Source organism: Heptranchias perlo, chromosome 19, assembly GCF_035084215.1.
Source record: "Heptranchias perlo isolate sHepPer1 chromosome 19, sHepPer1.hap1, whole genome shotgun sequence".
Taxonomy (NCBI): domain Eukaryota; kingdom Metazoa; phylum Chordata; class Chondrichthyes; order Hexanchiformes; family Hexanchidae; genus Heptranchias; species Heptranchias perlo.
In genome coordinates this window covers 16,859,079-16,872,346 of record NC_090343.1, presented here as the reverse complement: position 1 = coordinate 16,872,346, position 13,268 = coordinate 16,859,079, and the positions used below count along the sequence as shown (strand labels likewise).

The 13,268-nt window shown below is 41.9% G+C and overlaps 1 protein-coding gene across 1 annotated transcript in view; it reads left to right on the top strand.

Annotated features, from left to right (window-relative positions):
- The first annotated feature begins 1,265 nt into the window (after positions 1 to 1,265).
- LOC137335193 (disks large-associated protein 4-like) overlaps positions 1,266 to 13,268 on the top strand; it is a 152,010-nt gene continuing 140,007 nt past the window's right edge. Inside the window, exon 1 of the mRNA XM_068000392.1 lies at positions 1,266 to 2,219. Within this exon, the coding sequence (XP_067856493.1) occupies positions 1,266 to 2,219 (954 nt within the window). The remainder of the gene's footprint in view (positions 2,220 to 13,268) is intronic.

The window sequence follows — 13,268 nt, the reverse complement described above, 5'->3', positions numbered from 1 at the left end:
CAGAAGTGCTAAAGTCATTTTTACAACTAAGAAAAAACCGTGCATGCGTAATTCTCATGCACAGGAAGGAGCTCTTTGATATAGAAGTGGGGTTTGCTGGGTGGCTGCTAGGGGCCCACACCAAGGAAGGCAATAGTAGGTTTAATTGGCAGCTTGACTGGCCAAACTCCAGGTGTGGAGTGCTGGGAAAAACCAGTGATCAAATCTTTACTTTCCTGTCTAATTGGAACACAACTCAGTCTGTTGAAATCTGGAGCTGAAGTCAGAAACTGGGAAAGAGAACTCACTTCCTGAGTTTAACCAATTAATTTTGGATTTGTTTGTTATTAAAGACAATTTAGCCTGTGAACAGAGATAGTGTGGTGCGTTTTGTCATGAGGCACATTATGGAATCAATTGAAATTCACTGTAGACTTTATTCTGTTCGTTCAGATATTACATGTAAAATAAATCAAATTGTTGGTTTACAATTGGCCTTGTCTCACTGGAGTATTCATCAGTCTGCCAGGGATTCCATTGCTGTCCAGCCACTCCTGCTAGGAGTGCGTGGGAAAGACAGGATTGTGCCGTGCGGTGAAGAAGAGTGGGGGAAAAAACTGGCAGGAAAAGAGAAAAAAACTTTTTAAAATGTGACCGTGCAATACAATAGAAGAAATTTTAAATTCCAGGTTTCGGACTTTCTCACACAGGGTTCTCGTTCGGGCCGTTTGACTGCCGAGTTTTGCTTTTCTTTCATTCATTGTCCTATACCCGGGGAAGAGATTAGATACTGTGTGGCAAATTTGAGTTCCCAAAACAGAGACACATGGCAGAAACTCGCTTAAGTAATGAATATGTATTTGATGGTATTAACCTGCACTTCACATTTAAATAAAATTGTTCTTCATCTCAATGGACTTCAGAATAGCTTAACACAGCATCGACCTTGAGAAGCAATTTTTCTACTTGAATTAATGTGAATGTTAACATGTACCATCTACTTTCTTTCCCACAAGTAGTTTGCCGTTCTGTTTCCATGCTGTCTTGTTTGACAGTTACCTTGGTTTGAGAGACTAATTTTTATGGCAAGTCTTACAAATACAAAAAATATATAAATGAACCGCAAAATATGAAGGGAATAAAATATCTGAATTTTCAATGGTTTTATAAAAGAAAAGTTTGACTCGTAGACTTATTTTCTTCATGTGGTTTTCTTTCTTTGCAGGCTCTGGAAAATTGCCATCTGTCCTTGAAACTAGAGGTATGATATTTGAACACAGGCAGCCATGAAAGGGTTAGGAGGTAATCGAAGCCGTCACCTTTCTGACAACTGCGAACCTACAAATGACCAAATGTACCCCACCCCTCCCCAGGAAAGGAATCCCTATCTGCTCAGTCCAGCAGACTCGTATCAAATGGAGCATCACCGTTTCCCAGCTTCCACTGCTATACAGGGAGACTGCCTCCTCCCCTTGAACAATCAGATTGCCAGCAGCACCTTCCCCAGGATCCACTATAACTCGCACTTTGACCTGCAAGATGAATGCGGTTTCACCCCAAATACTTCCACGAGCAAAATAAATCGCATTCCTGCCAACCTGCTGGACCAGTTTGAGAAGCAGCTGCCTATTCACAGGGATGGATTCCACACTCTGCAGTTCCAGAGGAGCGACAACAAGCACCGGAGTGAAAGTCCAGGTCGAATACGTCACCTTGTGCACTCTGTACAAAAGCTCTTTGCGAAATCTCAGTCCCTTGAAGGCACTGGTAAAGGAAGTATGAATGGCAGCAAATATAGCTCAGAGGACCACAAGCAAAGCAAGAGAAGCAAGAGCAAGGACCGAAAATCGGAATCAAAACGCAGAACAAGAACAAACATATCAGGCTGGTGGAGTTCAGATGATAACCTGGATAGTGACAATTGCAACTATCGGAATCCAATGAGTTTAATGACACTCGGGAGACGCCCTGACCACGGACCTGCCAAATACTTCATGAATGCATATAACACAATCAGTGAACATACCCTTAAAGCTTCAAAGAGCAATAATGACTTGAAATGTTCACCATGTGTGAATATACCAATAAACGCTGACTCAAAGTACATAAAGAGGGGTTCCTGGTCCACACTAACCTTAAGTCAGGCCCGAGAAGTTTGCCAAAAATCATCTGCTACTATAGACAAAGCACTATTGAAATCGAAGTCATATCATCATGATCTTGCTTCTCAGTACTTGAAGGTAGGTGAGGTGTTTTGAAAGTTGGTGTGTTTCAGATCTTCAATAAGCAAAACCCAGCTCCCATAATATCTATTATTCATTTCACAAAATTCAAATTACTGCTTTACTACTTTTAGCTGTACTTTGCATCATATTATACATTTCAATGACATCTCTTTAGAGACCCAGGAAGTGCCGTGAATGTTAATTGAAAGAGTGTTGAACAACATCCAACTTTTAGAGTGCACCTTTCATCTAACAAGTGTATGGCCTTATCATTAAAACTGTGTTAAAACAATTCACAGCAGGGTGGTTTCAGAGGGTTGAAATTATAATTTAGAGGAATTTGTCTAACATTCTATAATTTCTTATACGTAACTGGAAACCATCCTCAGTTAATCCAGGTAATAGACCATTCAGGTGCAGTTTAAATGTTCGTTAAAAACTTGCAAAAAGTAAAATTAGCATAACACTATTACAATGAGTAACAATTTTTCCTCTGAAAGCACTTCTTAATTATTGTAATTCAATATCTACTCCTATACAAGTGTGGAGGGGGAAGAAATCCTGCCTTTCCCTCATGATATTTCCGACATAATTATTGCCTAACTATATGAGAGTGGCATTTTTCCCCAAAAAACAAAAACCTTTCTTTCAATAGCTTTCTCCCCTCCCTTCCTCTCTTCAACTGAAGGCATTGCCTCTTTGCTTTGGTACAGTTCTACAGGTGTTGCGCGCTCTCCATTACTAAGGCCAAATGGCCCTCCTTCAAAAGCAAGCTTCGATTCTGAGCGGTTAATTTAGAATTTTGGCGGTCGTGGAAACTGGTGGTAGCGGAATAGCCGCCCATTATACACCTCGCCCAATCTTAGCTTTTCATCGATTTTAGCCGATCCGCAACTGTCAGTTTTCTGCACCCCCCCCCCAGCCCATGTCAATTAGGGTTGCGAACTCTGGTAGGACGTCTTCCCGGAGGTTTGATCGCGTGATGTTTGATCACATGACACTTGCCTGCAGTTTGCAAATGATGTTGCATTTACCTAATAAAGATTGGATCCCCTGTTGCTCGTGGTTTTGTGCCAGCAGCTGTTGCTGAGAGGTTCTGAGAACTGGGAGGCCACCCGTGAGCCGGCAAAGAAAGCACACAGGTGTGAAATCCACATGGCGCTGTATATATTGTAACTGAAAGCGATTGATTTCCGATGGATACAATGTCAGCAAAGCAGATTAGCATTCACTTCAACACTAATTACTACAGTCCAAAGGGAAACTTTGGTGTAAAAATGGCACTTATACATGAATTGCTGCACATCCGGCCAGAGTGTTCTGCACTGTACACCGTAAACCTGAAACCCCAATGCCATTACAACGCCTCACCTTAAGCACCAACATAAATGGCCACTGAACTTGTGTATTTGCTGCAGTTTGCTGATTATTAATTACTTGATAAATTGAATATTTATGCTGTTTCTCAGTTACTTCAGAAAATATTTATAGTTTCAGTAAATGCAGAGTGTAAGATAAGGTTTGAATTATTCATCTCCATTTCCATTCACTTTTTTATTCCACTGATACTCCTTGGAAAATAAGAGTTCTAAACTGGGTAGAGAAGCAAGGGGATCCAGGGGTATAGATTCACAAATCATTACAAGTAGCAATGCAGGTTAACAAGGCCACAAAAATGCAAACGAAGCACTGGGATTCATTTCTAGAGGAATAGAATTGAAAAGCAGAGAAGTTATGTTCAACTTATTTAGAACCTTGGTTCGACTACATTTAGAATAATGTGCACAATTCTGGTCTCCATATTACATAGAGGATATAGAGGCATTAGAGAAGGTGCAAAAAAGATTTACAAGGATGATACCAGAACTGAGAGGTTATAGCTATCAGGAAAGACTGAACATGCTGGGACTCTTTTTTCTAGGATGTGGAGATGCAGGTGATGGACTGGGGTGGACAAATGTAAGGAATCTTACAACACCAGGTTATAGTCCAACAATTTTATTTTAAAATCACAAGCTTTCGGAGATTATCTCCTTTGTCAGGTGAGTAGTGAATGAGAGGTTCTCAAATCGCATATCTTATATTAGGCTGGGACACCATCACAGACAGGTCTGAACACCAACGACACCTTTGTTCTTTTAAGTTTCAAGTTAATAACAAGGTTTCACTGAACTATAAAGGTTTGTTTAGAAATTCATTTGAACTCAACCTGTCCCCAAATAATTTCTCCTTTGAGCATTAGCTTTCTGAAACTTTTGTTTCCAACCCCCGTCCCCGCACCCCGCCCCCCCACCCCAAGCCGCCTTTACATTACCTTAAACTAAAAGTAACCCTGCCTTCAAATTAAACTAATTTTAATAAAAATTACCAGAGGTGGTGCATTCGTCAGTTATTATGACCTGGGACCCAGGTGCTGCATGACCTATGCCAGCAATGCGGACAGTAATGCAAAGTATGTGGCTCACATTGAAGATGGAATCAACGCCATCATCAACTGCTTAAACTCTCGTGCTTGAGACTCTTCCCCCACCATATTACAAAGTTCATGCTTTTACTCTCCCCTCTCCGACCAAAGGCGATAGTCTGGAGATGATAACAAATGCCAAGCAGACATGGTGGCAGTAGCAGCGGTCACCAGGCGAGCTCCGCTGACCTCCCCGATCTTTCTCCCGGGTTGCTCGCAGTAGAGCTGGGAGATGGATTCCTCAATTCCAGGAGACTCCCTGACATTCTAGGAGGGTTGGCAACCCTAGTGCCAGTCGGCAGCTTGACTGCATGACTGCTGAGCTGGATCCTGTCCTCACCCAAAGACGCGCACTTCTGACAGGTCACTGGGTAGTGATCAGGAGTATAAGTCCTGGTTGAATTTCCTTCTCTATTCGAGGAATGCTGAACCAATGGTAATGAACAACCCGGCTGAGATCAGCTGACTCGATACAAACCAGAAATCGAACTTCAAATGTTCCCGATTTGTGTGGCTGTTACTTACAAATCCTTCATACTGTGAGTATTAACTGTAATACAATGCTCTACAAAGGAAGTAACTGCTGGTTGAAAACCTTTTAAAAGTATGTTAACAATGCTGATTGACGTGTAACAGGAAGTGCAAGACATGTGAACAGCAACCTGGGTGTATTTCAGCATAAGAACTGACAATGCTCTGTTGCAAACTAACTGATTACAAAAAGGGAAAACCCGGTAATCAGGAATAAATGATACCAAATTTTGCCAGTGCCACGAATATGGGGCTTAGGAAAAAGAGACAAAGGAAAAGCAATAAAAAATATAAAAAATTAAAATTTGACAAGCTTAGAGCACAGGACTCCAACTGGAACGACTGGCTTAAGAATATGATAACATAGAATACCAGGAGCCAAAATGACCATCCTTAATTACCACATATACTTCACGGGCAATATTTTATCGGCAATTAAAGAGAAAAAGAAAATATCAATGACCAATTACTGTTTGGAAACAGGTCAATTTACAGGTTGTGAATTATTGTGAACTAATCTGTACCGCTGCCAGTACAGGTCTCAAATCACAAAGTCCTTTGTACAAAGCCACTCAAAGGGAACTTGCAGCCTCCGTTCATTAGTTGTCCTTATGTTGCTTAGCAATCCACAGAATGCCTCACCAGGTGATTTTAAAAAAATATTTGGAATCTCTTGAATTGGGGAAGGAGGAAGTACACATTGAGAAACAAATAAGCTGTGAGGTGTCTCACGTGTTTAAAAGTTTGCTGAGGTAATTCTCCATTTTTTGAATTTGTTTTCAATTCCCTCATCAAACATTCTAAAACTAAAGGGCACACAAAATCTAATAGACAGAATTATCACTTTAACAGTCCACAATGCAATAATGAATTCCATAATCGCTTTGCAGATACTCATAATCATAGAATGATACAGCACAGAAGGAGGCCATTCAGCCCATCGTGCCTGTGCCGGCTCTTTGAAAAATCTATCCAATTAGTCCCACTCCCCTGCTCTTTCCCCATAGCCCTGCAAATTTTTCCTTTTCAAGTATTTATCCAATTCCCTTTTGAAATTTACTATTTTGAACACCTCTATTAAATCTCCCCTTAAACTTCTCTGCTCTAAAAAGAGCAATCCCAGCTTCTCTAGTCTCTCCACATAACTGAAGCACTTCATCCCTGGTACGAATCTAGTAAATTTCCTCTGCACCCTGTCCAAGGCCTTGACATCGTTCCTAAAGTGTGGCGCCCACAATATGCCAGCTGAGTTCTAACCAGTGATTTATAAAAGTTTAGCATAACTTCCTTGTTTTTGTACTCTATGCCTCTATTTCTAAAACGAAGGATTCCATAATCAGGCAATAGAATAATAAAATTACAGCTCAGTGACAGGCAGGAGGAGAAACTACCGTTTTACTGGCCCTGCTATAGAGTCTCTCCTCCACCTCCTCTCGAAATCCATTCCTGGTGCTGTGACTTAAGTGCCACACTTGAAAAAGCACAAGTGGTACTTGAGCATTATGAGTCTTTCAAAAATGCATGTGCATATTGGTCAATTGCTAGTTAATTTGCATACAGGAACTCTTGACAACACTTTTGCAAAAGATCACTGCCACAAGTCCAAGAGACTGTACTTTGACATTTAAAAATATTAAGCCTTGCACTTTTCTCCCTTTAAGGCTTCAGTTTCTGTTCTGTAATCCAGAGAAAAATCTGCAGAGAACCAAACTATTCCATTTCAGTCTCAATTTGAAGCTATTCCATTCTAACAATGGTTGTGACTGGGGGTAATGTGGCAAATCTTGCTGAAAACAACACTTTAATAATGCTTCGTCATTTGACTGCTGCAATGCAGCTATTATTGGATAGAAGAACAGATTCAGCTGAAGTCACAGTTCACTGAACATTTTGTCACATTAGTTGGCCATTTGTTTTGGGTCTCTGAAGGCACAAAACAAGGTCACTCAGGAGCATCAGTCCAGTGTTGCATAATACACTTGGTTTGATGTACGCCGATCTTTTTCCTACTCCACAGATGCAACGTAAACAGTGCGCTAGACCCTCTTGATCAATTGAGTGGAATAAAAGTTAAACTGAGGGTACTTGTCTCAAGATGGCGCTTTGTAAATAAAACATAAATCCTATATTTTTTAACAATATGTTTTGGTGATAACCATTTAATTTGGGCCTCTTTGGTGATGTGATTACCTGATGTTAAGCATTTTTGTTTTAACAGCTGATTAATAAGGCCCCTTTGAACATAAATAATCCCTATTTCAAAGCTACCATAAAGTACAAGATATTTTACAGAAACATCATTAACAATAAACGTTAATAACATTCATATTCAAGAGACTTGATTTAATTAATATTGCACATTGCCTGACTTTTCTACAATCTTGTGATTTATATCGATTGTAAGAAAGAAGAAAGAAAGAAATTGCATTTATATAGTGCCTTTCACAACCTCAGGGTGCCCCAATGCGCTTTACAGCCAATGAAGTGTAGTCACTGTTGTAATGTAGGAAAACGCAGCAGCCAATTTGCGCAAAGCAAGGTTTTACAAACAACAATGAGACAAATGACCAATTTAGCTGTTCTTTTTGTGATGTTGGTTAAGAGATGAATGTTGGCCAGGACACTGGGAGAACTCCCGTCCTCCTCTTCGAATAGTATCATTGGATCTTTTACATCGATCTGAGAGATTAGACAGGACCTTGGTTTAACGTCTCATCCGAAAGATGGCAACTCCCACAGTGCAGCACTCCCTCAGAACTGCACTGAAATGTCAGCCAAAATTATGTGCTCAAGTCCTAGAGTGGGACTTGAACCCAGAACCTTCTGACTTAGTAGCGAGAGAGCTATCACTGAGCCAAGGTTGACATCTATTGTAGATTAAAGATGCTGAGTGGCCACTGAGCATTTCACATCTGGACATTATTGTCATTGATCCCCCTCCCCCTCCTCACTGATCATAGAATCATAGAAAATTTATGGCACAGAAGGAGGCCATTCGGCCCATCGTGTCTGCGCCGGCCGAAAATGAGTCACTCAGCCTAATCCCACTTTCCAGTACTTGGTCTGTAGCCTTGTAGATTATGATACTTCAAGTGGATATCCAAGTAGTTTTTGAATGAGTTGAGGGTTTCTGCCTCTACCACCCTTTTAGGCAGTGAGTTCCAGACCCCCACCACCCTCTGGGTGAAATTTTTTTCTTCAGCTCCCCTCCAATCCTTCTACCAATCACTTTAAATCTATGCCCCCTGGTTATTGTCATCTTTGCTAAGGGAAATAGGTCCTTCCTATCCACTCTATCTAGGCCCTTCATAATTTTGTACACCTCAATTAAATCACCCTTCAGTCTCCTCTATTCCAAAGAAAACAACCCCAGCCAATTCAATTTTTCCTCATAGCTAAAATTCTCCAGTCCTGGCAACATCCTCGTAAACCTTCTCTGTACCCTCTCTAGTGCAATTACATCTTTCCTGTAATGTGGTGACCAGTACTGTACTCAGTACTCAAGCTGTGGCCTAACTAGTGTTTTATACAGTTCTAGCATAACCTTCCTGCTCCTATATTCTATGCCTCAGCTAATCAAGGAAAGTATCCCGTAAGCCTTCTTAGCCACCTTATCTACCTGTCCTGCTACCTTTAGGGATCTGTGGACATGTAGTCCATGATTCCTCACTTCCTCTACACCTCTCAGTATCTTTCCATTTATTGTGTATTCCCTTGCCTTGTTTGCCCTCCCCAAATGCATTACCTCACATTTCTCCGGATTGAATTCCATGTGCCACTTTTCTGCCCACCTGACCAGTCCATTGATATCTTCCTGCAGTCTGCAGCTTTCCTCCTCACTATCAACACGGCCAATTTTGTATCATCTACAAACTCCTTAATCATGCCCCCTACATTTAAGACCAAATCATAAATAAGGTGATGAACATTCCCATCTTCCCCCACCACTGAGCACTATATTGATCCTGAAAACCCTCCCATACACACACAAACAGCATTCTATCTTCAGAAAACTTCCAAAGCAAATACAGTTGCATCCTGGCCACAAAACCTACACATCAAGGAACATTTCGGTCTTCCCAGCACTGATCCACTGAACAGCTTCTCAGCCCTGCTATGGTTTTTGCATTTTCTGGTGTCTCATCACCACTGACCTCTCCCTCTCCCCTCACCTCCTTTCTCCCTCTTTCCTCCTGCCTCTCCTGTTCTCCTCCTCTCCCCCTCCTCCTACCTTTCCCTCTTTTCTTCACACCCCTTATCCTCCTCCCCAATGCTCCTCACCTCATCCCGTTCCCTCCCCATTCCTCATTTTGCCCTCCTTTCCTTCTCCTTTCTCTCTTGCACATACAAGTTGTTATTCTCTCTTTCTCCCTCCTCGCTCAGCCTCTCCATCCTCACCCTCTTCCTTCCTCAGTCCCTCTCCCCTTTCCCCCTTGCCCGTATCCTGCTTGACCTGAATCACTCCCTTGGTCTTGACTCCACACACCAATGCCATGGAAAATCAGCTAGTTTCATTCAAGAATTGCATTGTTCTCTGTTTTAATTCTGTAAATGTTTTATCTTTCCTTTTCTAGGTTAAATGGGGAAAAATTCTTAATGTTGGTATGAAGCAGTCAGGCATTTACGCTTGTTGACCCGTTAATAGATTTGACCAATATGATAACATCTTTATTCTACACTATAACATATGATGCATTTAATATGATGTGCTTAGGGAAGCATATCTAATTTAAAATTGCAGTCATTTATTTATTGAAGATCCTGTTCCTAATAAAAGTCAGCCCAATGGTACAGAAATTACATGTTGGTTGATTTTGAATTTATGAAAATCAATTCGTATTGAAAAGGGAGTCTTTGTATCAGGCAGACTTCAGCTGAAGAGCTTATCAGGAAGGATTCTCCGATCACTTTTTTTTTTGATTTGGTAGATTCGCTAAATTTACCATGCAGGAATCACATTGGCTTTTTTTTTTAGCAAGGAAGTTCAGGTGGAAGCCTAATTTCTGCCTCTGGAGGGCTTCTCCCAAGTTTCCTTGCACTTCTAGAGCTCTCTTTCGATCCACCCACTAAGTTGCCATTTGGCTTTATTGGCATGTGTCAAAGTGAGATCCAGTGGTGAAGCAGCTCCAAGTTTCCTGGGTTTGGACTGCTGCTTACACTGAGTTCTATGAGGCGCACCAGTTGCCAGGATCAGCTGATCAAAGTGGGAGTGAGGAGTTCCTGACACGGAAGAGTCTGGTGATCATTGAATACAGATTTTGGCAGTGATTTTAAAAGTGTTGTTTTTGCCATTTTGCCTACCGACACCCGCACTTGATTCTCTGGGTGTCACATGGTCACATCACCCCTACTCAACTCCCACCCATTCACCCCACAGTCAGGGATTCTCAGGAGCAGGTATAGCATTCCCAATGGGCATATTCTTGGAGGCGGGCAGCATCACAGGATGGAGTAAAAGAGACTCAGACAGCATCACAGCACATATCATCACTGAAGCCTTTTCTTCTGTGGAACAAAGTCTACCTTTGACAACACAGCCTTAACGCGCTCTCCCCCATTTTCAAAAGAAGGGATGTTCCTTCAATCCACTATTCATTCTATCACATGACAAAACATCAGCCCTTTTTGCCCCTACATGACCATGCCACTCATCATCACCTGAGTGAAGACATCATCAATAACAAAAAGCCATGTCAGTGCAGATTTTACTTTTATTACAATGCACACAATCAGCCTACTCTTTCTTAACACCATGCTTTGCCTGGGTTGTTACATATGTCTTTTTTGTCCTATCTATTCTTGTGATTCATCATGAAATGCTTCCACATCTATATAATTTAAGTCCATTTTCAGTGTTACATGGATTGACATTGGCTAACTCAGCACAGACCAGGCATTCAGCCTGGGATGATCCTGATCTGTATGGCACAGTGTTACACCACATGGGGCATCTGCCCACTAATTTATTGGTAAAAAGGCTGCCAAGATAGTGTTTACTATTTTTAATCTTTCTGACCTCTATATTGTAGCTGATACAGCACGAGAGCGTAAATGCTAACTCAGTGCTGGCAGAGTCATTTCTCTTATTCACTTCTTTGAGGGGGAAATGATTGGCTGATCATGCTCTATAAAAGACTCATGGGACTGAGGTGGTCTTTGTCTCATGGCAGCTTGCTCCTTGGCAACTTGGTGTTGCCTCCCACATTCCACAGACGTAGTGCTATGCATGGACAACTGGAGGCCTGGCACGTGCTGCTGCCCTGGGAGACGGCAGTATCATGCAGCTGCGACTCCTGGGTGGCTTGGTCCTCATCATCCTCCACCATCATCATCATCCTCCTCCTATCCTGCCCATTGTTGTGGTGGATCTTCAGGAAAGAAGTGTAAATGCCAAGAATGGCTGAATGGAACATCACCCCCTTGAAATAGAATAAAGGGGATGGAAGGTTGTGTCTGTGTCGTGCTTCACAGGGATGTCAGGACATCAGTGTAGGGGCTTTGTCAGTGACCTGGCACTGGCAATATGTTCCAACTTTGCCATCTCCCACAACAAGAGCTGAGTGCCTCCCCTTAAACTCCAAGACCATCTCCTCAAAGAACAGAATCAGACTGTGCCAGATGGTGTAACACTGTGCCATACAGATCAGGATCATCCCAGGTTGAATGCCTGGTCTATGCTGAGTTAACCAATGTCAATCCATGTAACACTGCAAATGGACGTAAATGAGGTGGACGTGGAAGCATTTTGTGATGAATCTGGAAAAGAAAGCTAGCAAGTTCACACAAGTTAAACATAACTTAAGGAACAACTATACTTAGACTGCATTTATATGACAACTACTTTCATCAACGCAACAGTTGCAGTGTAAGTATAACCTTAGAATTGTTAACTTATGGAACAAATCCGGCACAGGCACGATGGGACGAATGGTCTCCTTCTGTGCTGCAAGATTCTGTGATTCGAATTCGCAAATAGAACGATAAATCTGTTGGAAGTATTGTTAAAAAAGAAATGGACCATTTCCTGATTCGATAGAGAATAAAGGGATATAGACGTGGCACGAAGACAAGAGGAAGAGGAAATGATCTGAGCAAGTCCATTGTTGCAATGCATGATATGCTGACCTAGATTCTCTGACTGGCCTTTTCTTCTTCCAGTCTTCTTATTGGGAGGATTTTCCTCTGAGATCTTGCCTAAAATCGGGTGGAAAGGTGGCAGAAATGGCAAGAAAACAGGACAATCAAGCTTCCCACTACCTCACCACCGTCATCAGGACTTCCTTCCTCCTGCCTCTGCCAGGACCATCGCTGCCCGCTTCTTCCCCACCCACCGAATGTATTGATAGCCAGGGGGAGAAACTGGGTCTAGGTGGACTTTCCTTCTCTCCACCCATATTACAGCTGCTGCAGGAAGGTGTTGGTAGGACCCGGGAAGTGGCAGTAATTGTCCTGAGGTGCCCCAACGGTAGGAGAGGACCTTGTAGCGGCTTCCTCTCCTTCCATTCCACACCAAATGACTTACCTTTAAAAGGCCCTGGTCTCTGCTGAAGTCTTCAGCGAGTCTTGGTTTCAGATCTTTGAGGCGCTTCCGCCCCTTTAAAGTCCCTCGCTCGATGTTCTGGTGCTGCATTGGCATCCCCACTGCAGCACCACCCGGATTCTTCACCTTTACATGGTGGGCTCCTTCTTGACAATACAAATCCTACCAGGAGCCCAGATCAGGGCTGAGGCGTATTTAGAGGAGTAGGCGAAGTCTAAAGATTAGAATTCCCCATATTTATTATTGTCTGTTCTTTCTTACTCTGATCTTCAAGTAAATTTACAAGATAACAGTAATGAATAACATCAAAGATGGATATTAATTTTAAATTAAAATTTAATCCAATTTGCAAACATTACCAGAGCATTACCACAACACACAAGACAAAATGGCTACCAGCCCACTTGAAAATGTATTAATTATCTGCCTTTACTTATCTGTTGCTCCATTGGAAGCCTCCTAAAAGTGTATTTCTAAACAAATAAAAAGCTCAATTGTGTGGTTTAATGCTTCATTATCCATGTGAAAA